The 27,292-nt window shown below is 63.8% G+C and overlaps 2 protein-coding genes across 2 annotated transcripts in view; both read left to right on the top strand.

Annotated features, from left to right (window-relative positions):
* The window catches only part of PLXNA2 (plexin A2), a gene marked incomplete at its 5' end in the record, with an annotated part of 66,674 nt that extends 52,898 nt beyond the window's left edge, over window positions 1–13,776 (top strand). Inside the window, 18 exons of the mRNA XM_084245516.1 lie at window positions 97–233; window positions 830–997; window positions 1,079–1,172; window positions 1,395–1,631; window positions 1,920–2,063; window positions 2,249–2,483; window positions 3,572–3,714; window positions 4,470–4,738; window positions 5,710–5,776; window positions 5,867–6,013; window positions 6,345–6,504; window positions 7,099–7,202; window positions 9,223–9,322; window positions 9,698–9,888; window positions 10,261–10,430; window positions 12,207–12,419; window positions 12,842–12,992; window positions 13,495–13,776. Coding sequence (XP_084101642.1) covers window positions 97–233; window positions 830–997; window positions 1,079–1,172; window positions 1,395–1,631; window positions 1,920–2,063; window positions 2,249–2,483; window positions 3,572–3,714; window positions 4,470–4,738; window positions 5,710–5,776; window positions 5,867–6,013; window positions 6,345–6,504; window positions 7,099–7,202; window positions 9,223–9,322; window positions 9,698–9,888; window positions 10,261–10,430; window positions 12,207–12,419; window positions 12,842–12,992; window positions 13,495–13,590 — 2,826 coding nt within the window. The 3' untranslated portion in view covers window positions 13,591–13,776. The remainder of the gene's footprint in view (window positions 1–96; window positions 234–829; window positions 998–1,078; window positions 1,173–1,394; window positions 1,632–1,919; window positions 2,064–2,248; window positions 2,484–3,571; window positions 3,715–4,469; window positions 4,739–5,709; window positions 5,777–5,866; window positions 6,014–6,344; window positions 6,505–7,098; window positions 7,203–9,222; window positions 9,323–9,697; window positions 9,889–10,260; window positions 10,431–12,206; window positions 12,420–12,841; window positions 12,993–13,494) is intronic.
* Window positions 13,688–27,292, top strand: part of CD34 (CD34 molecule) — a gene marked incomplete at its 5' end in the record, with an annotated part of 45,046 nt that continues 31,441 nt past the window's right edge. The window contains 2 exons of the mRNA XM_084245515.1: window positions 13,688–13,787; window positions 13,926–14,078. Coding sequence (XP_084101641.1) covers window positions 13,688–13,787; window positions 13,926–14,078 — 253 coding nt within the window. The remainder of the gene's footprint in view (window positions 13,788–13,925; window positions 14,079–27,292) is intronic.

Here is a 27,292-nt window from a genome sequence, read left to right as displayed (position 1 = left end):
TTGGGGCGGGAGGGCACCTGGACCAAGGCAAGAAGCCCTCCCCCTGCAGCCAGGCCCACCCCAGCCGGCCCGGCCGACCCGTCTCTGTGCCCCCAGACCCCGTCCGTTCTCTCACTTGCCCCCATTCGCGGGCCAGAGTCTGGCGGCACCATGGTCACCATCACTGGGCACTACCTGGGGGCCGGGAGCAGCGTGGCCGTGCACCTGGGCAACCAGACCTGCGAATTCTATGGGTGAGTGTGCACGTACGTATAGTGCGTGTGCACATGCGTGTGTGCATGTGCTCGTGTGTGTGTGCACGCATGCGGGGCACCAGGTTGCGTGTGTACAGCTCACTCACACTCCCCTTGGGCCAGTGCCCGCCCCGGCCACCTGTCATCTTGGTGCAGGGTCTTGGGCTGGACTCGTATGTAGCAGAATCTGGGCTGAGAGACCCTGGGGCCCCAGACAGACATCACTGCTGGGCTATCACCACGTCAGGGCCTGTCACCACGTTGGGGACCCCCTTGTCACCACGTCAGGCCCCCCCTCACAGCGTTGGGCCCCCTCACCGCTTTGGGCCCCCATCACATCAGGGCCCTGTGGATCTTCCTGCAGTGGTCACCTGACACTTTTCACTAAGCAGACTCCAAGCTAAAGTCATATTCTAGAGACTGCCAGAGGGCTCCCCAAAGCCCAGGGCCTGCTCCCCCAGCTCAGCGGGGACTCAGTGCACCTGCAGGGGTTGACCGGGCTGGGAATCTGAGGGCAGGGCACTCTGGGCCCACCCCGGACCCCCTCAAGCTCCCCTTGGCCACACTCCCTCACCAGCTCCTGCTCCCCCCGTCAGGCGGTCAATGAGCGAGATCGTGTGCGTCTCGCCCCCGTCGGCCATAGGCCTGGGCGCCGTGTCTGTGTCCGTGAGCGTAGACCGCGCCCGCGTGGACAGCAGCCTGCAGTTCGAGTACATTGATGACCCGCGGGTGCAGCGGGTGGAGCCAGAGTGGAGCATCGCCAGGTGAGGCCGCCCCGCACCAGGGCTGGTGTCCCCAGTTACCCCAGGTTAGGGTGGCCCTGACCCGGCCTCTTCTTGTCCCAGCGGACACACACCCCTGACTATCACCGGCTTCAACCTGGATATCATCCAGGAGCCCAGGATCCGCGTGAAGTTCAATGGCAGGGAGTCTGTCAACGTGAGTACCCTCCCGGGGCTGCACCATGGTGACAGCAGCCTCAGCCCTGTGGCCGGTCCCTGCTGCCCTGCCTGGGCTGCCTGGCCACCAGGAGCCCCACCCTGGCTCACCATCAGCAAGGACCCCAGGCAGTGGCCAGGGCTGGGAGGGGTGGGGTTCCCAGGGTCAGCAGGAGGGTTGGGGCACCTGGGGCCAGTGGGAGCCCTGATCCTGGCCCTCCAGGTCTGCAGGGTTGTAAACACCACCACCCTGACCTGCCTGGCACCCTCCCTGACTACGGACCACCGGGCTGGCTTGGATGCTGTGGAGCCCGAGGAGTTTGGCTTTGTGTTCAACAACGTTCAGTCCCTGCTCGTGTACAACGGCACCAAGTTCATCTACTACCCCAACCCCACCTTCGAGCTGCTCAGCCCAACGGGCGTGCTGGATCAGAAGCCAGGGTCCCCCATCATCCTGAAGGTGGGTGCTGCCAGGGCCCTCTCTTGGCCATCTGTGCACATGGCTCCCAAGGCCCTGCTGGCCCCTACTCACCCCCCGGCCTGGTGTGGCCTGGACCCTCGGTGGCACTTGCCCCCTGCCGGCCCCTTCCCCAGTGTCCATGTGGCACCTGTCCCCCTGGCCCGCTTCCCCCTGCCTTCCTCTCCCCCTTCCTGTGCCCTCTCTGCCTGTGGGGACTGGCTGAAGGCTCCCCAAAGCTCGCCCAGCATCTCCTCCGGGCCCTCCAGTCACCCCACTCCATGTCCCCAGGGCAAGAACCTCTGCCCGCCAGCCACCGGGGGTGCCAAGCTTAACTACACTGTGCTGGTCGGGGACACACCCTGCACTGTCACCGTGTCTGAGACTCAGCTGCTCTGCGAGCCCCCCAGCCTCACCGGGCAGCACAAGGTCATGGTGAGCACCCTGGCCCTGCGGGGGGCTCAGGTGCCGTGGGGAGCTCAAGCAGTGGGGGTGCTCACTAAGCATGGGGGTCTGAGGGGCTACAGGGGGCTCAGGTGCCTGGGGAGTGTGCTGTGGCGGGGGCGGGGTCTCAGGCGCAGTGCAGGCAGTGCCCATCCTGAGTCTTGGCTGTGCCGCAGGTGCACGTGGGTGGCTTGGTGTTCTCGCCTGGCTCCGTGAGCGTGGCCCCCGACAGCCTGCTGACGCTGCCTGCCATCGTGAGCATTGCTGCCGGCGGCAGCCTCCTGCTGGTCATAGTTGTGCTGGTCCTCATCGCCTACAAGCGCAAGTCCCGGGAGAATGACCTCACGCTGAAGCGGCTGCAGATGCAGATGGACAGCCTAGAGTCCCGCGTGGCCCTGGAGTGCAAGGAGGGTGAGCGTGCCCTGCCCCGCCCCAGATGGCCCCGCTGTGGCAGCAGCCGACTATTCTGAAGGCCCCTGCCAGCCAGCGTCCTTGTCCAGGATGGAATGGGGACTCCTGCCTCCCACAAAACCATGGCCGCTAGGAGATAGGTGTGCCTGTGCCCCTTCAGCGGTAGGCCGTGGGGCCCTCGGGGTACACATCTCAGTCAGGACCCCGTGTCGCTCAGCTGCAAATGTGCGGCTGGGTGGCCCATGAGGACAGTGAGGGGCCCACTGGGTGGGCTGTGCCCAGGGACACGGCCATCAGCTCAGAGCCCTGGCTCTGTGCTCAGTTCTGTCCCACTCGTGTGAAACACCCAGACCTCGGGCTCCTCACCCAGGGCCTTCCTCAGGGAGCGGCACTGAGTCTGCTCAGACCCCCTGCAGCCACCACAGCCCATCCACTCCAGAGCTGCTGCCCGCCCCCATCCACTCCAGAGCTGCTGCCCGCCCCCATCCATTCCAGAGTTGCTGCCCGCCTGCCGCGGCGGGCTCTGTCCTTATGGAGCAGTGGCCCCACCCCTCATGGCCAGCTGCTGCGGCTGATCCGCTGTTGAGGCCAAGCCGAGAAGACGACTGGCCTCTGCCCTTTGCTGTCCTCTCTGAGCCTGAGTCCACCAGGTCACCCCACTGCGGCAGATGTCAAGGCCCCCTTCGTAGGGCTGAGTAATGTCCTGTTGTTGGGATGGCCCCACTGTGCTGCTTCGGCCACCGCAGTTGACCTCACACCAGGGGCGGCGCCTGACTCTGTTCCTGCTGTCCCTCCCTCAGGGACACCCATGTGGCCAGTGGGTGGCCAGCGGCCCTCGGGTCCCACACAGTGCCCAGGCCGCCCCATCCCCCTCCCCCAGTGCCTGCGCCTTGACCACGGCATCCCCAGGCCACCTTCCCCTCCCTGTGCCTTGACCACAGTGTTCCCAGGCCGAGTGGCACCCACGGGGTTGGTCCCATGTCCCCGAGGCATATGCACAGGACTGGACTCCTCCTCGGGAGGGCGTCTGACCCCCCCAGATCCCCTCTGCCCCACGCCCGCTGACCACCTGCCCTCCTCACTCCCAGCCTTTGCCGAGCTCCAGACAGACATCAATGAGCTGACCAGCGACCTGGACCGTGCCGGCATCCCCTACCTGGAGTACCGCACCTACGCCATGCGCGTGCTCTTCCCGGGCATCGAGGACCACCCGGTGCTGCGGGAGCTGGAGGTCAGTTGCTGCTGTGCCTGCAGGGGGGCCCGCAGTCCTGGTCAGGACGCCCCTCAGGCTCACAGGCACCCCTGACCCCGAGGAACTCTGGGCCGAACCACAGCGCTAATTAGCAAGCTCTGTCCCTTCTTCGTGGGGCGGGCAGGCGGAGGCGGCTCTGAGAGCACTGGGGGGTGTCAGGGCACAGGGCGGCGGTGGTGGGCCCAGCAGGTCCCTGGGGTCTCCTACTGGGCATGGCAATGAGCCCCTATGGCTCCTGTGAGGAGCAGAGCCCCATCCTCCTTACCACAGTGGGGGCAGGAGGGACCAGCCTCCCTGGAAGGTGCTATAGTGGATATCCTGTCAGGGACCCAGGTGGGGTGCGGGCCAAGCACCGGGCCCCCAGGGTGCAGGGGGTGCAGCAGGCATTGGCTCAGGCACAGGGGTAGAGGCCATGTGGGTCCCATCTCAGGTGGGCTGGGGTGCAAGGCGGGGCTGTGGCCTGTGGAGTGGGGTGGGGGGGGCTGGTGCAGGGGAGGGTGCCTGTTGTCCCATTGTAGGGACAGAGCTTGGGCCTGCAGGGTGGGGGGGCTGAACACAGGGGTAGGGCTGTGTTGGGGCTGCAGTCTGAGGGGGTTAGGATCAGGGGCAGGGCCTGCAGGTCACTGTGTAAGGCTGGGCTGAGGCCTATAGGGGGCCAGGGGCGGGGCTGCGTCCTGCAGGGGGTCGGGCCAGGGGCGGGGCCTGCACTATGACGTCCTGCCCTCTGTCCCCAGGTGCAGGGGAACGGACAGCCACATGTGGAGAAGGCTCTGAAGCTCTTTGCACAGCTGGTCAACAACAAGGTGTTCCTGCTGACCTTCATTCGCACGCTGGAGCTGCAGCGCAGCTTCTCCATGCGCGACCGTGGCAACGTGGCCTCGCTCATCATGACTGGCCTGCAGGGCCGCTTAGAGTATGCCACGGATGTGCTCAAGCAGCTGCTGGCTGACCTTATTGACAAGAACCTGGAGAACAGGAACCACCCGAAGCTGTTGCTCAGGAGGTGCAGGGGAGCACAGGGGCGGGGCTGGGAGGGGGGAAGCGGGGTCAAGCGGGGAGTGAAGGTGGTGGGATAGGCTCCCTGATGCTCCCACCTGTGTCCACACGCTCGGAGCGGGCGGATCCCTGCTGCTGGTGGGCTGGACCCAGCGCTCCTCCATCCGTTGTGACCTTGGGCCCGCCGGGTGGCCCGTCCAGCTGGTAGCCCCACACCCCTCAGTGAGATGAAATGTGGGGGAGGACCCAGTCTAGCCCCATACACTGGACCCCTTGAAAGACCCTAGTATGTTGGATGTGCTGGGATTTGTGGGGTTTCCTGTCTGTGCCCCTTCCTGTCAGTGACTCACCAGACCCTTGCAGACGCCCCAGCCCCTCCTGCGACCCCTCCCTGAGCTGAGCCCCACCGCCAGCCCCCCATCCCTTGGAAGCAACCCAGGCCATCGCTGCTGCTCCCAGGAGCTCGCAGGCCCCAGGCCCTTGTGGTTGTGCATGGAGGGAGGAGGGCCTGGCTCCTGGCCCCATCCCACCGGACAGTGTGGATGCTCCTGCAGTGCCCAGTGTCTGACCTGGAGCTGAGCGGGACGCCCAGCACAGAGAGGGGCTGGGGCTGGAGAACCCCAGTCCCTTCTCCTGTCACCCTCCTGGCGACTACCATGCAAGGGTGTCCACCCCTCTGGGCATCCCATCCATGTGTGGGGGACGGTGCCATCAGACAGGGTGGGACATCCCGAGCCCGGGGGTCAGACATCCTGCCCAAGATCACAGCCCCGTGCCAGCTCCACCATGATAGGGCACCAGGGCATTGGGGGCAGGGACAGGTATGTCCTGGACACAGCGCCCCGGACACCCCAAGGGCCATAGGGAGTAATGAGGCAGCCCCACCTGGCCCTGCATGAGGGGTAGAGGGCACCCCACCTTGGCAGGCAGGAACTGCCTCAGCCCTGGATGCCTCCATGCAGCCCCTCCCTCCCCCAGGACAGAGTCTGTGGCTGAGAAGATGCTCACCAACTGGTTCGCCTTCCTCCTGCACAAGTTCCTGAAGGTCAGTGGGGGCAGGAGGAGCCTGGCAGGGGATGGACGAGCAAGTGGGAGGCACCAAGCTCCAGGCTCACACGCCCCCGCCTGCATGCAGGAGTGCGCCGGGGAGCCACTGTTCATGCTGCACTGCGCCATCAAGCAGCAGATGGAGAAGGGCCCCATCGACGCCATTACGGGTGAGGCCCGCTACTCGCTGAGTGAGGACAAGCTCATCCGCCAGCAGATTGACTACAAGACACTGGTGAGCACAAGTGCAGGCCCCACCCTGGCCGATCACCCGCCCTGGGCCCACAGCGTGCGTCCACGGGGCAGGGCCAAGGGCATGTGCTCCCCTCCCATCTCCCCAGGGAGCCCAGAGGGCACCCTGTGCCTCAGTTTACCACAAGCAATGCTGGGCAGAGGAGGGTGCACCCCTGTACGTCTGAACAACTTAGCAGGAAGGCAGGGTCCGCCCAGCACCCTCCCTCATCCACCCACCCAGGGCACCCTGCTGGGCCTGGGGACAGGGTAGCTTCTGCGTAGGCTGTGGGCAGCTGGCGGCAGGCCCAGCCGTCAGCGCTGTCCCCCTGCAGATCCTGAACTGCGTCAACCCTGACAATGAGAACAGCCCTGAGGTCCCAGTGAAGGTGCTGAACTGCGACACCATCACGCAGGCCAAGGAAAAGATCCTGGACGCCGTCTACAAGAATGTGCCCCACTCCCAGCGGCCCCGCGCCGTGGACATGGACCTGGGTAGGTGCCCGGCTGGGCATGGCTGGGGGTGGTCGGGGTGGAGACCCTACTGCCTGCATCCCACCTGGGCCCCACCTGCCCCAAGCACCCCTTCCTGGACCCTGTCTGCCCCCTCAGTGCACACTGCCTAGGCCCTGCCTGCTCCCCCATGGCCCCCACCCCCCATGCACCCTCACCTGGGCCCCGCCTGCTCCCCATGCACCCCCATCCAGACCCTGCCTGACGCCCTTGTGCTGTGCTGGTCCGCGGCACCCATGCCCCTCCACACCCCATGCACCCGTGCCTGGGTCCCCCCTGCCCCCATACCCCCCACCCCATTGTGCACCCCTACCCAGGCTCCGCCTGTCCCCCATGCCCCCAACCCAGGCCCTACCTGCCCCCATGGCCCCTACCTCCCATGCACCGTGCCCAGGCCCTGCTGCCCCCCTCCGCCCCCCACCCCACAGTGCACCCTGCCTGGGCCATGCCTGGCCCCCTTGCTCCCTACCTCCCGTGCACCCCTGCCTGGGCCCTGCCTGCACCTGAGGGGGGCTGCCTGGAGGAGGGGGGGCAGGGTGCCCTGGCTGAAGCCCCCCAACATGGCACCCCCTCCAGAGTGGCGGCAGGGCCGCATTGCCCGGGTCGTGCTGCAGGACGAGGACGTCACCACCAAGATCGAGGGTGACTGGAAGCGGCTCAACACGCTGGTGCATTACCAGGTAAGGGCCCACAGTTGCATTCCAGGTGAGGGTCCTGCCGGTGCATTACCAGGTGAAGGGCTGCAGGTGTGTTACCAGGTGAGGGCCCGCAAGTGCATTACCAGGTGAGGGGCCACAAGTGCATGCTTTACCAGGTGATGGCCTGCAGGTGTGTGTGAGGGACTGCTGGTGTGTTACCAGGTGAGGAGGGCTAACTTTGACCGCCCAGGATGTCCCCTTCCCTCCAGGGCAACTCAACCTCAGAGCCTAAAAGTGATCTCTTGCCCCTTTCCTGCCTTCAGGCCTGGAGCAGATTTTCTTGGCTGTGCTGCCCTCAGAGCCCCAGGGAGCCCCGGCCCTGCGGCCACAGCCATGGGAAAGGCCGTGCTGGGCCTGAAGGCCCAGGTAGTGGCTGGAGTCTCCCAGGGCAGAGAGGAAGCCTGCCCCCCCCCACAAGCACCCTTCCAAACTCTGCCCCCACCCCGGCCTGTACTCACATCTAACACCCGGGCCCCAGGATGGCCCGAGTGGGGGTGGGACGAGGACCTCGCTGGTGTGACCTCGCTGGTGTGACCTCGGTTAGGTCACCTGCACAGTGCGCACAGCAGCCCTGGCCACCCTCCCCTGCGCCCCCACCCCACCCCACCCCACGGTGCAGGACTGGGCAGAGACCAGCAGAGTGAGGGCCTGGGCAGGGTAGCCTCTCCCTGCTCACTGACCTGCACCACAGGTCAAGGGCCCATGGCCAACCCAGAGAAACGTGGCAGCCTTGAGGCACCACCCTGACAAGCCGCTAGCCCTTGGCCAGGACTGCGGGGATCCAGCCTGCAGTGGCCAGGCTGTGCTCATGGCTAGTGCCCTCTTCTTCCTGGAGCAGGGCTGCATCTCCCGGCTCTCAAGTAGCTGCTTGCAGGTTCGCAGCGGGGAGCTGAGATGTGCCCTGGACCTGGCCAAGGCCGGGGACCCCTGGGCCTGCAGGCTCCTTGCACTCCCCACCTCCAACCCAGGCAATGCCCTTGACCCGCCCGGGTCAGAGGCCCCTGGAGTCCCCGCAGGAGAAAATCTGCATTATCTTAATTAACAAAGATATTAAAAACCTTCCCACTCCTCAGATTTATAGGGAGAGCGAAATTAAACATGACCACGGAGCCGTTGTCGGGGAATCTCGTTAGTGCTAATGCTCATTTATGGTTTGACTTCCCAAAGTTTAATTCCTTTTTGGTGGGAGAGAGGGGCTGACAATTTAAAACCCAGAAAGATGGTTTTACGGTTCGTGCAGCTATAAATCAAACTGATAAAGTTCATAAAAATTGTTAAAGTAAAGAACGGTTTAATAGGAATGTTTTATGGCCCATAACATTATTATAGCTGCCTCATCCCTCTGTGCTGGATGTTTAATAGAATGGCCAGGAATCCGGGGTCTCCATTTGGACAGGACAGCGGGCAAGCTTACCCGGACTGGCTCCAAAGGCCTACAGCAGGGCTCCTGGTGCCAGCCTTTCCCTGTGGCCGGCGACTTCACAGGGCAGCTGACACACCCCTCTGGCCGGACAGTGGCTGCCCTTGGGGGGTTCCTCTGGTGGACCGGGGCAGCAGGCTCAGGCCGGGGTAGAGCAGCTACAGACCAGGGCGAAATGAGCTGAAGTCCCAGAAAGGCTGTCCCAGGGCAGCCGGTCCTTGTGAGAACCGGGCTCCAGCCGAGACTTGGGCTACCATGGAGACCGTCTATGTGCTCCCCTGGCGTGGGGGCCAGCGACTCTCACAGGTTGCAGGGCACTGCCTGGGACTCCAAGGCATGGGCTGGTTAGATGTTCTGGTCACACCTCAAAGGGAATCACACAGAGGAAGGCAGATGTTTAATTGACCCAATAGTTTGGAAGGAATGGCCGCCCCCACTCGGGACTAATGTGGCTGTGGCCCTGGGCCACAGGGCGAGCCGGTGTCAGTGTGTCCTAGATGCAAGCGGGGGCACCCTCCAGTCCAGGGGGTCCTGGTGAGCTCAGGGCTCTGGGTGCAGCCTCACCACCGTGTGCCCCCCCAGGTGTCAGACAGGTCCGTGGTAGCCCTGGTCCCCAAGCAGACCTCGTCCTACAACATCCCTGCCTCCGCCAGCATCTCCCGGACATCCATCAGCAGATATGGTGAGCGCCAGGACCAGGGCTGTGGTGGGCAGGGAGCGGGGGTGCCGGCGCCAGGGGTCCCCGGGAGTGTCACACACCCTACAGAACCCGGATCTGTGCTGGAGCCCTGTGACCACACTGACTGCCCTCAGCCGGAAGCATCGGGATCCCCAGGGTCCCCCGAGCTCCCAGAATTTCCAAATCTGCTTTTTATGAAAAAGCTTGATTATCCGCACGCCACCCATGGAACACTAAATGGCCCCCCCAAGGCGAGGTCCAGGGCATCCTTCCAACTGAGGCGCATCCCCCTAGTGAGCGCAGCGGGTACGGGGTGTGGGGGGGCCTAGGGCCTCCTCCCGAAGGGCGGGGCCTGCCACTCACAGCCTCGCACCCCAGACTCCTCCTTCAGGTACACGGGCAGCCCCGACAGCCTGCGCTCCCGCGCGCCCATGATCACGCCCGACCTGGACAGTGGGCTCAAGGTGTGGCACCTGGTGAAGAACCATGAGCACGGGGACCAGAAGGAGGGCGACCGGGGCAGCAAGATGGTGTCTGAGATCTACCTGACCCGACTGCTGGCCACCAAGGTAGCGCCCAGCCTGGCCGTTGTGGTCCCCACCCCAGCCATGCCCCACCCACTTTCTGGGCCCCGGGGGAGAGACCGGGGCCATGTCCCCACCCGGGAGCCCCTGCTGCCCCGGTCTCTCCCCCAAAGATGGACGTAAGCAGGGCTGCGTCGGGGCGAGCCGTCCCCCTGGGCCTGAGTGAAGGCCCTCCTGCCGGGGGCACCAGGCTTGGTCCACAGACCCCTCCCTCGTGTCTGCGGCCACCAGCCCCCCTGTGCCCTGTGGCGCGAGTGGCCAGAAGGGGCTTGTCCAGCATTGGAGCCCCCGCCGGCCCCAGACAGGCCCCAGGTGGACTTGGGCAGGTGGAGTCAGAGCCCTCACGCTTCGCCCCAGGGCACGCTGCAGAAGTTCGTGGATGACCTGTTCGAGACCCTGTTCAGCACAGTGCACCGGGGTAGTGCCCTGCCTCTGGCCATCAAGTACATGTTTGACTTCCTGGACGAGCAGGCGGATAGGCACAGCATCCATGACACCGACGTGCGGCACACCTGGAAGAGCAACTGGTGCGGGGCTGGCCCGGAGGGCGGCTGGAACAGGGGACTCACTTAGAGGGTGGCCACAACGGGGGGCTCACCTGAGGGCAGCCAGAGTGGGGGACTCGCCTGCAGTGCAGCTGCAGCAGGGGGGCTCGCCCGGAGGGTGGCTGGAACGAGGGAGGGATGCTGGCCCTGAGGGTGGCTGCAGCGGGGGGCTGGCCCACACAGTGGACAGAACAGGGTGGCAGGGGGAGGGCCTGGTCCCCATGAGGCCAGCACCCAGAGTGTGGGAGCTTTCCTGGTCTTGCACCCCTTCCCTGCACCGGGAGGCTGACTTGAGGGCCCCTACTCCTGGGTGGAGACTGTCACTTCTTGGGAAGGGGCCAGGAGCTGGGTAAAGGCCCACAGGGGGAGCCAGCAGCAGAGCCGGGGCACTGGGCCCCGGAACAGCATCCAGGGTGGGGGTGCGGGGGCGTGTCCCCAGGGACGCTGGTCATTGTGGGGGCTCAGCACAGCTGGGGGCTCAGCACAGCAGACGTCCCTCTAAGGCCTCCTCACAGGCACAGCCGGCCGCACGGGCCTCCCCCAGACCCACCGGGTCCACTGCTCCTCCCCTGGGGCTGGAACCGGACTCAGGCCAAGCCCAGGTCTGGCTTTCAGGTCAGACGGGATCGCCAGGAGCAGGAGTTCCCCCCAGGAAGCAGCGGGCAGCCAGCACCAGCTTGTGGGGTCTGCCTGCTCCAGCCAGGGCAGCCACACAGATGGGCCCAGCTGGTGTTTGGGCATCCGCAGTCCTAGCAACCAGCAAACACTTGAGAGATCCCACCAACCCCACAGTCCTCCCCGCTTGGGGCTGTGGCTGGCTCTGCCAGGTCCACAGCCCTGACCAGAGTCCTGCGCTGTGGCGGTGGGACCATCAGAGGCTGTGGACGCTGCCTGAAGAAAGGGGGGCAGAGGCCAAGCCCATCTCTCCCAAGACAGGGTACCCCGAGACAGCGGGGAGCCTGGCCCATGAACATCAGGGTGGTGGCAGGCTCCGGGCTCGCAAGACCAGTCAGGCCAGCACAGCTGGGACTCACAGCTGCCCCCACAGAGGGGCAGGTCGTCAGGTGGACAGACTCTAGTCCACCCAGCAGTGGCCTCCCACCTGCCCTGCCTGCCCGGTGGAGTAGGCCTGGCTCCCTGGCAGCTCATGGGGGTGCAGAGGGCACCCTTGTGCCCTCCCAGGGGTTGGGTCTTCCAGACAGCACCCTGGACCCCAGGCCTGGCGGATGGGCAGCCCTGAGAGAACCACAGCTGAGCCACCTGTGCGGGCACCCCATGAGGGCGTCTGTCCACTTGAGGACCGGCTGGTCAGGAATGCCCCTTCTGCAGCTCAGGGTCTGTCTTGAGGAGGCGGCCTCTCTGCTCCTGGCCATACCTGGTCCTCCCTGCAGCTGCCCGGTGCCCTGCTCTCCTGGCAGGAGGGCCCAGAGCCCCCCACTTGGTAGTGAGAGAGCGTGTCAGTGCCCCCCAGGGCCCCATGCACTCCCACAGACCTCAAGTGCCCCCCAGGGCCCTATGTACCCTCAGGACCTCAAGAACTCCCCCCAGAGCCCTGAGTGGCCCCAGACCTAGAGCACCCCAGGGTCCCATGTGCCTCCCTCCGGCCCCAGGTGCTCCCAGGACCTCCATGCACACCCCCTGGACTGGAGTGTCCCCTAGGGCCCTGAGCACCCCCAGGTGACAGTGTTCAGGCTCCAGGCCCAGGGGTCTGCAAGGGGGAGTGGGTCTGGCGGTGCCCTCAGCCTGCTTTCCCCGCAGCCTGCCCCTACGCTTCTGGGTAAATGTGATCAAGAACCCGCAGTTCGTGTTCGACATCCACAAGAGCAGCATCACAGACGCCTGCCTGTCAGTGGTGGCCCAGACCTTCATGGACTCTTGCTCCACGTCCGAGCACCGGCTGGGCAAGGACTCACCCTCCAACAAGCTGCTCTACGCCAAGGACATCCCCAGCTACAAAAGCTGGGTGGAGAGGTGAGGCCACTGCCCACCCTACCCTGCCCTGCCCGGCCCCGCCCCTCCCCGGCTGCGCGCTGGGGCGCTCACGTCCCTGCAGAAAGCTACTCTGGTTCTGCTGACCACTGACCGTTGACTGAGTGGAGCCCAGCAAGGCGGTGGCTCTGGGATGCATCTGTGTTAAGGCCTGGCCCCCTCCCCCTTACTATGAGAAAGTGACTCAGAGACGCTGAGTCACCTGCCCAAGGTCGCCCTGCAAGCAGAGGGCAGGGTGGGGCTGGCTGAATGCAGGGAGTGTCTCTCCTCCCATTCCCTGCATCCCCCCAACTACACCGCCCCCCCCCAACCCCACCCCCCCCACCCCCGCCCCTGCACTGCAGCCCAAACTGCCAAGTCCTGGGAGAGGGGCGGGGCAGGCCCTCCACAGCTGCTCCCTGCAGGTACTATGCGGACATCGCCAAGCTTCCCACCATCAGTGACCAGGACATGAACGCCTATCTGGCCGAGCAATCACGCCTGCACGCCACTGAGTTCCACATGCTCAGCGCGCTCAATGAGATCTACTCCTACGTCAGCAAGTACAGCGCAGAGGTGAGCTTGTGGTGGACACCCGTGGCCTGGCCGGAGGGCCCGACCCTGCCCCTGCCCCTGCCTCTGTCTAGCTCAAGCTCTGCCCTAGCAAGTCCTGCCCCCAGCAAGCCCCACCCCTGCTGATCCCCGCCCCCGCCTCTCCCCGCCATGTGAGCCCCACCTGCCAGCTGGTGTGGGGGCTGTGCTTCCTCACCTGCTCTAGTCACTGAGCACCAGCAGCCCCAGGGCCACCCATGGCCTGCCCCCCAGGGCAGCGGTAGGGGTGTGGTAGCGGCTGCACCCGATCGCAGGGATGGGGTGGGGACTTGTGCACACTGGCACACACACATGCACACACATGCACAGATCACAGTCTGCACGCCCACATGCACACACAGGCACACAGTTTCACATCCACATGCACACACACATGCTTGTGGCACCAGAGGCACCTGCTCCCCATGTGCTCCTAGCCTGGGTCCAGCACGGGGTGGGGTCGGTCCTGAGCGCTGTCTGCCCGCAGCTCATTGGGGCGCTGGAGCAGGATGAGCAGGCCCGGCGTCAGCGACTGGCCCACAAGGTGGAGCAGCTCATCAATGCCATGTCCTTCGAGAGCTGAGCGCGGCCGCGCCCCAGAGGACCACAGCTGTGCCAGGGGCTCGAACCGTGGCAGCGGGTCAGGCCAGCCGCTGCCCCAGGCCCTGCGGCGATGGGACATGCCAGGACAGGAAGGCAGTGGCTCAGGCTGGAGCCCCACGGTGCCCGCCCTTTGCATGAAGCTCATCCGATGTATATTGCGGAACAATAAGAACGCTAGTTAGTTTTTTTAAGAGAAAGGGGGAAAACAGAAATAAAAGGAAACAAAAGCCTCCAGGTTCTTCCCATGCAACCTCCGTTTCACTCAGACCAGCCCCTCCGACTTTCCGTCCTCCCACCATCACCTCCTGCCTACAGACGCCAACAACCGTGGAGAGGCCACGGGGGAGCCCGGGGATTTACAAAGCAAGGAGGAGCAGGAGCAGGAGCTGAAGGACCAGGAGCTGGAGGACCAGAAGGAGGATCAGGAGAACAGCACAGACCCCACCAGACACTCTGCACAGCAGCTGTGTACCCCTGGCCAGCCCAGTTGGGCGGAGCCCGAGTTCTGGGCCCTCGACAAAAGGGGTCTCAGCATGGGGAGTGGCCTGGGACCGGGCGGCTGTGCCTGTGTTCAGTGTCCTGGGTGAGTGGGCTCCACGTGGGCCTCTCCTGGGCCTGGGCACTCTGCCTGCCACTTCTTGCCGTGAAAGAGGATGCAGAGAGTCAGCACCCTTTGCCAAAGGCAATACTTGAAATGCGAGGTCAGAGAAGCCATGTCTGTCCTCATGCACTCATGCTCGCTGCCAACTGCAGAGGTGCCAGGCCTGGCCGCAGGCAGCAGCTCCCTGGTTGACCGCCCACCCCTTTGGGGGCTCTACTGTGAGTCTGTGGAAGGAGCGGCAGCCTGTCCCGCTCGCCTGCAACAGGATGGCCATGCTCCACCCTGGCCAAGCCTGAGTGAGGGCAGCAGGATAGGCGGGAGGAAGGGCAGGGGTGGCTGCCACACGTCCCTTCCACGCCTGCCCTGCGGCGTCCTTGCCTCTGGCTCACCAGGGCTGAAGGCCCGGCTTTACCTCCAAGCAAGTCCCAAAGGCCATGCTGCCCACGTTGGAGGGCAGGGGCTGGGCTGGCCTCCACCTGGCGTGCTGACGCCACCCACATGCCTCCACACTGGTGCCCATGTCCACCCGACACTCTGGCTAGCAGAAGACGGTGTGGCCCCACACTCAGGAAACGCTGCTCTGAGGCAGATCACAGCCAGCAAGCCCAGCGCTGCTCCCAGGAACCCTGCTGCCAGCTCCGCGCCGTGGCCCGAAAGGTGCCCACTCCCGCCTCTGCACTCAGCCCAAGTGCTGCCCTTCCCAGGCCCAGCGTGGTCACCTGCAGGCTGTGCCAGTGGGGGAGGAGATGGCGTGGCCAAGGGTCTGCCCCCAGAACTGCCTTCTGAGCTGAGCCTGTGGGCAGAGGCAGCCCCTGCCTGGCAAACAGAGGCCAGACATCACCGCCCTCAGCCCCTGTGCTCCAGCCAGCCCCACCCAGACAGTGCCCAGTGAGGGCTGCCGATGTGGGAAGAGCCCACCGGGGCCTGCGAGTGTGTTAGGGAGGCTGGCCGGCAGGCCCACCTGCAGCGTCCCTCAGGGAGGAAGGAAGGAAGAAGATACCTCCATCCAGCACGGGCCAGGAGTGGGCTCTCTGGGGCGCTCAGGCTCCGGGCCACCCAGCCCTTTGGGGCCCAGGCCTCCTGCATTGCCCTGAGGGTTTGCCTGGTGGAGGGCTGGCCGCCCTGTGCCGGCCATCGGGAGGGAAGGCAGGAGAAAGTCCACCTGGCTTCACCGAGATACGGCCTCCAGGGAGCCGGTGCCTGCGGAAGGATGGTAGAGGCTGGCCAGGGTCTGAGCTGGGCCATCCCGCCCCAGTCACACTGCTGCCCCACCCCGGCCTGTGGTCAGCATCCCTCCTGGACCATCCCGCCTGAGACCCAGCCTCTTCGGTCTGCCCCAAGGCCCTGTTTCCTGCAGCATCTGGCCAGAACCTCCTAGCCACCCAGGCTGGGCTCTACTCAGGGCGCTGACAGAGGCTTGGCCAGCACATTCAGCTTACTGCGGAGGGCACCACCTTCCTGCAGAGGGCACAGCCAGGTGGAGGAAGGAGCCTGCTCACCAGCTGCCTTACTAAGCCGGGGCTCACCCCACGAAGAGGCCGCTTATGTGAGCTGCCCCCACTGCCGAGCTCCTGCCTCCTGCCACCCCCGCCCCCTGCAAGGGAAACAGCAGCGGCCCGAGGGCATGGCCAGGTGGCAAGGACCCAGAGCCAGTGGGCGTGTGGGAGGCTCACTCCCGTGCCCCCCAGGAGCCTCTGGCCACACCTGCCTCCCACCTGCTACCATGACCTGGGGCAGCTGTTCCCAGGCCAGGGCTGAGTACCATCACCACCCATCCAGCCGGAGACTGTGCTGCCTGGCCCTGAGGGCAAGGAGAGGAGCCTGAGACATGGTGTAGGGGCAGGCAGGCCCTGGGGGCAGCAGGCACAGCCTGAACAGCTGCGGGGCGGCTCCTCAGACCCCAAAGCCTCCTGCCCTATTCCGTCCTTACTCCTGTTTTCCCCAAAGAATGAGGTTCAGCCTCGGGGGCCAGTGACCCCACAAAGGGAAGTGGCTTCCTGGTGCAGGGACGCCCTGGGCTGCCAGGACGCTAGTGTGGCACTGAATGGCCGCACCTGCCAGTTCTAGAAGACTGGCCCAGTGGGCAGCACCACAGCCCCTCTGGGTGCTCAGGTGGACGCGGCCCCACCTCTGCCTGCCACGCTCCTCGACACACTGGAATCTGTGTTATATATATTTTTAAGGAAATACAATGATAGCTGTCTGGTTTTGTTGTTTTACAGGTGTTGTGGAATTAAAAACTGTAAGAAAATGAAGTATTTAAGGCACCCCATGGACGGGGCTTTTGCTACCCTAATATATTACTGTGTACCTACTGTAAATATGAAACACGCCTATTTTGCAAGCCAAGGACACAATTTGTACTGTTGTTATATATAAATAAAGTTTACTGGATAAAAAGGTCCATCTCCAGCCCTTGTTCAGAGCCGCCCGGTCCTGGCAGCGGGATGGAGGCCAAGCCGGTGTTGCCTGTAAGGGCCTCTGGGTGCTTTGGGGCTTAGCTCACTGGTGTCTGCTACAGCAGTCACATCCATGCATGCATGCACATACACACGCAGCACACACCCCACATGTGACCCATGCACTTGCACGTGCATGTATGCGTCGACGCGGTTGTGTGTGGACACACATGGCCAGCAGCCCACCCGTCCGGCTGCCCCCCACCCCAGCATTCCCACATGGGCTGTGATGGAGATGGAGAAGGGCCAAGACCCCCTGAGAGCAGTGGCTGGCAGGAGGGAGCTGGCCGCACACCACCCAGGGACACGTTCGCCTCTGCCAGGCTGCGCTGCATATGTGCTGGGTCACGAGGGGGGACCCAACAGCCAGCCATGGCCCCCACCAAGGGCATGGTTGTCTTTCCCGCCAGCAGAAGGCAAGGGCAAGCCAGGGAGGTGCCTTGGAAGCAGGATGGGAATGGGTTCTGGTCAGCCTGGGGCAGCACTGACTTGGGACTGGCCATGGTCCAGAGGTGGGGTTGTTTGACCCAAGATGCCCTGCCTGCCCCCTGCCAAGCCTTCCTCCCCCAATCCTCTCTCTGCCCTGATCAGGCCAGCTCCTTGGGAGCACAGAGGAGGCTCCAGGCCCATCCTGATTTGATGAGTCAGCAGCATGGCCTGGGCCCCGAGCGCAAGTGCAGTGTCTCCTGGATAAGGGTCTGTGCCCACCCCACCTGCCTGAGCAGCCACAGGCGGCCATGAACACTTTGCATGGACATGACCGGGGGCTGCAGCCTAGGGCTGCCCCACACAAGCTGGTCAGAGGGCGCTGCCGACCCTGAGTACACAGGGGCCTGCAAGGGCGCAGAGCAGATAGGCAGCCCCAGTGGGTGGGACACCCGGGACACACCAGGGACATGCCCGGGACACACCCAGGACACACCTGGGTCATGCCCAGAATGTGGGGAGCACATCACGGGGGAGGGGGGACAGGGGGTTACCCCACAGCACAGGACAGAACCAGCGCCAGCTGGACTAAAGCCTTCAATGCTGACACATGAGCCCAAAGCCCCTGGAGTGAAAGGTGCTTGTTCCTCCCTCGCGTGGAGATGGGGTTTCCAGGTGCAAAGGCAACTGCAGAAATCACGGGAAAATGTGTTTGGCTGCATAAAACATCAATTGACACTGTTGAAAACTCAGACAGTTGAGCAAACAGCAGCACCGCCTGAGAGAAACCTACAGGGTCCTGAGGAGCCAACGGGCTTCGCCAGAAACAGCCCCGCAAGGGGCCGCACATCCCAGAGACCATGGAGGCCACAGGCTGCTGCAGAGGAGACCAGTCCCCTGGGTCTTCCTCCTGTCACGCTAACTACACCTTGACCTTGAACCCCTAAAAATAAGGCCCAAGACAGGCGCGCCTCTCTTCCATTTATAGTCAGTGGGAACAATTAAATGTGCCAAGTGTCGGAAGATTAGATTTGGCAGGTCCAGGGTGGACAGCATTGTGGGCCCAAGGTGGTCAGCACGGTAGGCTGAAGACCTGGAAGTTTCAGGAAGTGGTCTGTATGCTCGCAACCCTTGCGGGGTGGCTGGACTCTGATGCACTTGCTGACCCTGGGCCCCACCCCGGCCCAAGTTTCTAGGTGTGCAAAGGGGCCTGCCGCTTTCTCAGAGTGTCCTGTGCTCCTGCTGCTGTCCTGGAGGGGGTGTGCGCAGCACGTCCACAACCCTTCCTGCAGCCTGACTGCTTGAGGCTGCCCTCTCCGCAGCTCTGCAGGGAGCCCCCTCGGACCTCACCGCAACTGCCAGGCCAGCTCAATCCTGCTGGGGCCAGAGTCTGCTACAGTCCCAGAGTCTGTTGTCAGCGCCCAGAGCCACCTACCCTGATCCACCCTGTCTCTGAGGGGACTCGACAGAGGGCCTGGCAGAAAAGGGGGTATGCAGGCCCCTGGGGCAGAGTCCAGAGAGGACTCCACGGAGGCAGGCGCCGCAGGCCCTGGGCAGTGGGCACGGCCGCGCACACGCCAGCACCATGGACAGGACTCAGGCCTGGAGTGGGGGGGGGTGCGTCCCCACCCAGCCTTTGGCCTCTTGGCTGAGTTTTTCCAGAGGGTCAGAGACATGTGGCATGTCACGTTGTTTCCTCCTCTCTTTCCTTTGTGTCCTCTGAACCGAGGCCATCACTGGAAAAGGGCAGTGAATTAACCACACGAGCCCCTCGACAAACCAACAGCTAATTGGCTCATCTCTCCCCGGTGCAGTGTCTCTTTGGGATCTTCGGGGCAGATATAAATAAGCCGATGCTATTAATAAGACAGTGGCCAAGGGAAGAAAACACTTCCGAGACCCCGAGGGCCAGGGAGCTGCGCGAGCCGGTGAGCGAGACTTGATTACAGGAACCAGGCGCAGCTCTGCCCTCCTCCCCAGGACCCGTCCTCCGAGGCCCTCCCGGTCCCAGGCAGGAGAGGCTTTGTGAAGTCAGGAAATTATAATTTAGATAAATCTGTGCAGCCATTGGCCTGAGCGCGTCTCTGGAAAATAGCAGTTAGCAAGGTAGGGCCTGCCAGACTCCAGGCCTTTATTGTCTCCTGATAATTAAGTCCTGCTCGGAAATCCAATTACAAATGTTCTCAATCGCCCTCCAGCTAAGAGGTAACAGAAGTGGGGGAAGCGCCCGACTTAACTAACTCCGGATAAAAATTAATATCGCGGCCGTGTTGGCTAATTAAAAGTGCCGCCTCTATTAGCAGGCCTTTATGTGAATAAATGAGACTATTATTATCACATCTGACAACAGGGCCCTTATCGGGCTGCCTGTCAGCCCCGCTCTGGGACCAAGGGTTGACCGCCAGGCACGGGTCTCCTTGGGGATGGATGCCAGCCTTCGGGCTTCCCTGGATGGCACTGCGGCTGTCCTCCCACCGACCTCTGCCTGCCCTGCACTCCGGTCTCCCCTGGATGCCGCGTCTGGCCCCTGCTGGGCAAGTGAGGCTATCACCAGGTGACCTAGGTCCCGGCCTGTCCTGCAGACCTGGCGCCTTTGCCCCAGAGGGCAGGCACCGGGCTCCTGGCACCCAGGGAACAGCCAGCAGGTCCCAGAGAGGACCCAGGCCACAGAGAGGAGGGTGTTCTGGCCACTGGAGAGGCAGGGACCACACTCCTGCAAGGTTGGACATGAGCCTAGGGCCTGCTGGCAGTGGTTTGACCTGAGCCGGAGCCTGATCACAGACTACATGGCTGGAGCCTTGGTCCAGCAACGTGCACATGCCTGGTGGGGCCTCCCCTGCTTAGGAGAGTGGAACTGGCCCTTCCCGCCAGGAGCAGCTCCCCAGCCTATCCACACCGCTGATGACTATAGCCCTCAGAGCTGCAAGGCCAGGCCCAGCCTCCTTCCTCTAGGGCAGTCACCCTAAGCCCCAGTGCCCAACGGCCCCACTGCTTCAAAAAGCAACGGACTTGGTAAGGCGCCTTCAGAGCGTCTGCAGGGTGGAAGCAGGGGTCTCCCAGCGACCCAGGCTTCTGCCCCATTCACCCGCCCGGCCGTGAAGGGGTGGGGACGCGTGCCTGTGAACAGGTGAGGAGGCGGAGGGGCTCCTCCAGGAGCCTGCGCCCCTGGCCCCGGGGCCCACTGTGGACCTGAGGCCCCGCAGGCAGGGGATGCAAGGCCCAATGAGCTCTGCAGGGGGCGCCTTGCGCGTGCTGGTGTCAGCCCCACGCAGCCCTGATGGAGCAGAGCCAGCGGGGGAGGCGGATGGACCAGCGCGCCATACCATGGGAGACTCGCCATACCATTGGTCCTGCTGCCACCCTCCCCCCTAGGTCTCCCAGGTGGAGCCGGCTCGTGGCAGTCTCACCTCCAGGTGCTGCGGCCCTGGGGTTGGGGGCTTGCAGTGGGGAGGGGGGCCAGACCCTCGCGCTCAGTGGCTGCCCCGCCTTGTAGACTAACTCAGAGGAGACCGTGTGGCTCCTGGATTGCACCAGCAGCAAGTCATGGGGTCCAGCCCCCCCAGGGGAAGGCAGGTGTCCCATAGGTGCTGGGGCATGAGGGTGCCCCAGCAGTGCCCCCACACACATGGGGTCACCCAGCACGGCGTGGCAGCAGGACCCCTGAAGATCTACGGGGGCCGCCTAGGCAGTGGCGCCTCTGGTGGAAGATGCTGGAGTTCTGCTCCCTCGCCATCCCTGCTGCCCTGTTTCCTGCTGGGAAGGAGCCGTGGGGGGCTCGCCCTATGCTACTGAGAGGGGGTTTCTGGTGAAACCATCCCAGAGGGGACCAGGACTCTGCTCAGGAACCCCACAGCCCCCCAAGCCACCATCATGAGAATAAACCTTGAAAATGTGAATGACCGGGGCCTCCCCCGTGGCACAGTGGGTTGAACGCAGAGCTGTGAAGCTGTTTGCAGCCTCTGCAGTGTGGGTTCAATACCTGGCTGGCCAGGGAGATACCCACATGGTGTGGCAGACCTCTCCTGTCTCACCAGCTGCTCCCCTCAGCAGTGTACTTCATCGGTCTTCCTGTTCTTCTCCCTGCTCCATCTCTGGAGAATCCTCTCACCCTCCCACACCTCTGGCCTGTACCCCAGCTCTTGTATAAATAAATAAAAAATCTTAAAAAAAATTGTGGACCACCCAGCCCACACAAAGAGCATGGGCACTAGGCTCGCACACCCAAATGGAAATCTGAGATCCTCAAGACAGGCCCCTGGGCCCCAGAGTGGTCCTGGCACGTAAAGTGGGCCTGAGGCAAGCGGAGGGGAGGAGGTCGGCCTGCAGCCACATGGTCAGAGGCTTAGCTCTCCCGGGATGAATCCCCCTAGAGCGGGACCCCAAAGCCCTATGAGTGTGGGGGATGGCCACGAAGGGAGCTGCAGTCCTATCCGTGGTCAGAAGAGGGCACCAAAGCAGCTGGTGCAGCCGCCTGCGAATCCAGAGGGAAATGAAGGTGGCCTGGGGCTCACAGCGCCTGTCGGCACCCCAACTGTCCCTTCCCCAACTTCCTGACTTTCCTGGTGCACAGACCTCCTGCTGTGCAAAGTGCATCTTCTATTTATTTCGGGGTTTCCCTTGCTCAAACAGCCCCAGAGCTCTGCCGGGAGGGGCATTGCGATCCCGAGGCCTGCGCACCCCCGGGCCACGGGGCGGAGGAGTCAGGATGCAGAGCAGCAAGATAAGGTCTGTCCAATTTGTTCTGGTCCCTGGAAACCCGCTTATCTGCTCTCCCGTTGCTTCATCGCATCGCTGAAATGACGTCCTTAATACGTGTTTTAATTTAAGAATTCATTCCCGCTTCGAGAAAGGGGCGCGCTGTGGCCAGATAAGAACCCCATCTGCCTTCAGAGAAGGTCGGGGTTGGGGTGTCACGCAGGCTGTAATGTCTTAAATTAAGGCGCCTCTCCTGGGCACTTGCTGCCTCTTTATGAAATGATTATTCTACAGAGGTGCATTTAATATCATTAAAATAATGATTGTGCATGTTTAATACATCAATTTAAGTTATCTCTCGTGCTATAAAATGCAGGATAATTTCATAAATAATCATAAAGCATTTACAAATGGCGCCTAAATGCAAAGCATTCTGGCTAATCCTTTATCTTCCACAAACACAGAAATAACAATTAGATTCCTGGAATGAAGAGGGAGGGAATGTTCTAGAATGTGCACCTCCTGGCTGAATGCAAATGAGGAAAAGGGGAGGCCCATGGGACCCTGCGCCCTTTCTGGGAGGGAAGGTCTGGCCTGGGCCCCTGCCGCCCACGCCAGCACCACTGGGGGCACGGCCAGGTGGCGCCCCTCCAGCCCTATGCAAGAGAGAAGTGGACACAGCCCAGGGGGCTGGCCAGAGTGGGGGGCAGAGGAGGGCACTCATGCAGGGGGCTTCCCTCCCAAGAGGCGCCCTTCCAGGCGAGGCCAGCTCCCAGGCAGGCCCTGCCTAGACCCTGCCTTTCTCGGGCCATCCACTCCTCCCAACGCCCACAGCCCTGCTGGGTCTAAGGCACGGGGCTTTCCACACCACCTCCCTCACCTGTGTTGTGACCAGAGCAGGTGTTTGCAAGAGGGGGCCCCACCTGGACACCCCAACCCTCCCTCCTCAGCTTTCCTCACCAGCCCCTTCCTAGCCCAGGAGCTTCCCATCCTGGGAGCTCCCCGACCAAGGATCACCCCAGTGTTGGAGCACCTTAGCCCAGGAGTACCCTGGCCCAGGAGCACCCCAGCATAGGAGCACCCAGGCCCAGGAGCACCCAGGCCCAGGAGCACCCCAGTGCAGGAGCACCCCAGAATAGGAACACCCCGGCCCAGGAGCACCATTGTGGAGACAACTGCTCCTTCCCCCCACGTGGCGGGTGTCCAACCAGGGGCACCCCTTGGACCTGGGCACCTCGAAGACCGCCCCCCAACTGCTGGGGCCACCCTGCCTCACCTGGAGGGGCTCCGAGCAGCTGGCACCCCCAGCAGCCCTGTCACCACCAGACACGGTGGAACGAAAACAAAAGACGTGACAAATGTCTCTTTTTCTCTTTCATAATTAACTGAAATGCCGGTTGTGTAGCAGGCACAGCCGCCACTGACAGACAGGTGGGATGAAGAGGAGACACCAGGCCCCTTGCAGCCCCCAACCACAGTCACAACCCTCACCTGCCAAGGCCAGAGGAGACAGGGGGCCACGCCAGGGCACCCTAGCCACTTGCAGGCCCTCCCAGGAGGGACAAGGATCCCCCCGCCTCTCACCTCCTGCCAACCCCTGCGCCCTGTTGCCCCACCCGCGAAGAGGGGCTGGAGACCCTAAGGACTGACCACCAGGCAGGGCTGGCTGGGCCCCAGGCTCCACAGGGAGGGGCGGGGTGGGGCGGGGGCGATGGGGGGGTGGGGCTGGCCAGTCTAGTCACCTCTGTGGATGTCGCTTTCCAGAGGGGACGCCAGGTGGGACCTGGCCAGGGAGCGGGCAGACAGACATGACAGGTCCTCCGAGGTGCATGATCCCACCTGCGCCCCCTGGGGGCCCGGAACCAGGGTGTGGGCCGGTCAGGCCCAATCCCTGGGGCTGGTCAGGCTGCCTGCGGCCTCCTGTCCTCACAGCAACGCCCAGGTGGAGCAGGACCCCTGGCTAAGCCCCCCTCCCCCGGGGTGCACCTGGGCCTGGGCCAGGGGACGCATGTCCAGGCCACCCTGCCCATGAGAGCTTTGGCGTGGGGCCATGCTGTCAGGCAGCCGTCCTGTCTGCACAGGACAAACCTCTAGGGCTCCCGCTTGGGTCCGGGCAGAGAAGTGGGCCTCAGACACGCAGCCGGGAGCAGGTGCGCTCCTTGTCGGGAGCCCCGAGGCTCATCTCCAGCACCCCTTCCTGCCACCCGCCCCTCCCGGGCCCTGACCTTCGGGATCCTCCTGCTGAGGGCAAGTTTGGGGATTTGCCCCTGACCCCCTGCAGCCTGGCCCGCTCCCCAAGCTGCAGGGTGGGAGGTCAGAGCTCAGTGGCAGTGCTGGGGGTCAGTGCTGGGGGTTAGAGCTCAGGGGTAGTGTTGGGGGGCAGGAAGACAGGCCTGGGCAGTGGCCTGGCAGGGCGGGAGATGGACTCACAGGAAAGCTGAGAAACAGCCAGTGACCTGCCCTGCGTTGTCAGAGGCCAGGCCTTGGGACGAGGCCCCCCTTCAGGGCAGTGGATCCCACGAGGATAGTTGCAGCTCCAGACAACTGTCTGGGGGAACAGGAGGCCGAGCAGAGTGGCCCCAGAACCCACCAGGACTCTGTGGCTGGGGGAATGTTATGAGTACAGCCCGGGCTCTAGCACTCCCACTGTGCTCTTCCTGCACATAGGCCTGGTCCCTGGGGGTCCAGGCAAGGATGCCCTCTAGGCCTTCGCCATTGACTTCCCTTTCTCCTGCCCGTCCCCGCCTCCCTGTTCTCCTCCCTCCCCAGCCCGTCCCCCAGCACTGCAGGTCCTGTCTGGTCTTCCGGACCTTACCCGACCCCTCCCTAACCCCTGCCATGCTCCCCTGCAGCCATCCCAGCCACGGGACCCCCAGGGCGACCCAAGCCTCTGATGGCGTTCTGGGAAGGGGGCATCATCACTGAGTCAGGAGGGGACAGTGGTCCTGGGTGCGGTTCCTGCAGGAGCCCCACCGCCTCAAAGAGGAGTCTGTAGGCGATGTCCTCTGGCCTGCAGGGAAGCTTCTGGAACAGGGGAGGTTGGAGGGGGTATGCAGAGCCACAAAGTCACAGAGCAAGGGAGAGAGCAGGAAGTGGTAATAGCACCCCTAACCCCCACAGCGGCCAGGGCCACTGAACTCTGGCCTCCCCAGCAAGGCTAGCCTTGGGGGGAGGAGGGGGTCAAGCCTCCTGGCCGGGCAGGGGGGACCAGCACCCCTGGAGAGATAGCAGAGCCCACTGGCCTCACATCTGTCGCAGCCAGGTGGCAGCAGTGCTGCTAGGCTACAAGGAAGAGCTGTCGTCTCCCCCGTATTCATGCTGTGCAGGATTAACCTCCTGGAACCTATTACCTGTCAGCTCCCCAACACGGGCTGGCCGACCTCTGGGTTGACGCAACCGCCTTGGCAGCGCCCCAACCCAACATTCCCTTCACTGGCCTTGGCAGGGCTGCTCTGAGCCCTGGGACATGCAAAGCCCAGAGGGAGGCAGCCCAGGAGGAGCTGCCGGCAGGAGGGGGCAGCAGGTCAGGCCTGCTGGTGGCCCTGACCATCTCCTCCCTCACCGGGCCGGCGTCGGGGACAGGACCAGCTGCCCCATGGGGAGCCTCTGTGAGGCCAAGCTGCTCGAGCTGGGGCTGGATCCACGCGCCAACACACAGAGAGATGGTCAGAGCCTGGTGCTGCTGGGCTGGCCAGGAACCCCACAAGGTGCACACCTGGTCGCTGTCCCAGAGTCCCCTCTGCAGCTTCAGCCCCCTCCCCTGTGACCAGTCACTTCCTCACCACACACAAGCCCCCACTACAAGCCCCCCACCCGCTCGGGCAGAGGAGACATGTGGGCCCTGGGCACACACACATCCTTCACACGCAAACATATGTGCTCACACCCAAGTAGTCTCACACTCACATATACACGCAGTCTCACACGCACACACCTGCACTCACACACGTGCTCACACATACACCCATGTGCGCCCACGGGCACTCTCTCGCACTTGCAGGGAGCAGGTGGGGGCTGGGGCTGTTGGGAGCCCTGGGATCCTCTGTGCTGTGATGGACACCCCAGCACCTACAGCACCCCCACCAAGCCCCTGCTCCAGCCGCACATGCTGCCCGAGGCACAGACACGAGCAACTTCCGCAGCCTCCAAGACACAACTCCTGGCAATTCACCCTGAAACCATGGCTCTCGGGGAGTGGAGGGGTGCCCGACCTCTCCAGGTTCACCTGAGTTGGGGATCCCAGGCAGCTTGAGGGCGGCTGCACAGTGGCTCTGCCCCTGGAGGAGCTGGGGGGCCCCCTGGAGGCCCCATTTCCTGCTTCCCAGACACGCAGCTCATCAGACAGGAAGACACAGGTCCAGACTCTAGAGAAGAGGGCACTGCGGCCAGGGGCCAGAGCTGTTTGAACCAGGGGTCCTGTGCCCCTGGGGTCAGCCTCCCCACCCTTCCCCCAGGATGAGCGCCCCAGGCCCCCCAAATCACAGGCTCCAGGGATACCAGCGCGCAACTCCCGCCTCCCTGCAGTGCGAGCGGTGGCCACCAGAGGGCAGGCGCGGGCCGCGCTCCTCCCTGCAGCCCACCGCGCCTGCGCACAGCCATGCCCGACCGCCGCGCCGGCCCCGCCCCTTGCTGGGCTCTGCGGACCGGGAGGAAGCCCTCTAGAGCTGGTACCTGTGCGGCTGCCGTCCTGCTCCCGTGCTGCCCGCTGCCCTGCCCACAGCCTCCTCCGGGCCCTGCTCCCCTCCGCTGCTCCCCACTCCCGGATTCCCTCCCTTCCCCACCCCCTGCTCCGCTCCTTACCCGTGTCACCCGCCCCTGCTCCCCGCCCCTGCTCACTTTCCCTTCCTTCCTCCCCTCCCCGGCCTCCTGCCCAGCCCTCCTCTGCACTCCCTTGTCCGTCTGTCTCCACTTTGATCAAGGTCCCTTATTTTCAGAGTTGCACTGACCCAGGCAGCCAGGAATGGGTGGGCCCCGGGAACACCCGGGTCACAGGGGCTGGGAGGGTCAGGGCTGTGTCTCTGCTTGGAGAGTTTCAAGGCCAGGCAGGATGGGGAAGCAGGGCTGAGGACAGGGAGGCAGGGTCTGCTGCCACGGGGGCATCTGTCCCCCAGACCCCGGACCCTGGTGCCTGCTGCCCTCTGCCCAGTTCTCAGCACCAGCTGGCCAGGTCAACGCACTCAGCTGGATCTGCACTCGGTCGTGCCCACCAGCCCTGCGGCCTCCTGCCCAGCCTGTCTTCAGGCAGCCACTCTGCAAGCTCTGCCTCCCTGCCAGGGGCAAGGACTGTGGAGGGAACCACCAGCCGGGCCCAGACCCATCTCCAGGGGTCTCTCCTTTCCACAGCTGGAATCACAGCTTGGGCTGGCTCAGGGGAGGCCTCACCTGGGAATGAAAGCCAGGCCTTGGGGTGTCTACCGCACATAGTGTCCTCAGTGGGTCCTCGCTAAGGGCCCTTGAGTCCCTTCACTCAGGGGCAGCCTCACGGGACAACTCTGCAGCCC

The sequence above is a fragment of the Talpa europaea genome, assembly GCF_964194135.1.
Source record: "Talpa europaea genome assembly, chromosome: 10".
Classification (NCBI taxonomy): domain Eukaryota; kingdom Metazoa; phylum Chordata; class Mammalia; order Eulipotyphla; family Talpidae; genus Talpa; species Talpa europaea.
Note: the sequence above shows the minus strand (reverse complement) of the source record. Positions and strands in the feature narration are given on the sequence as shown.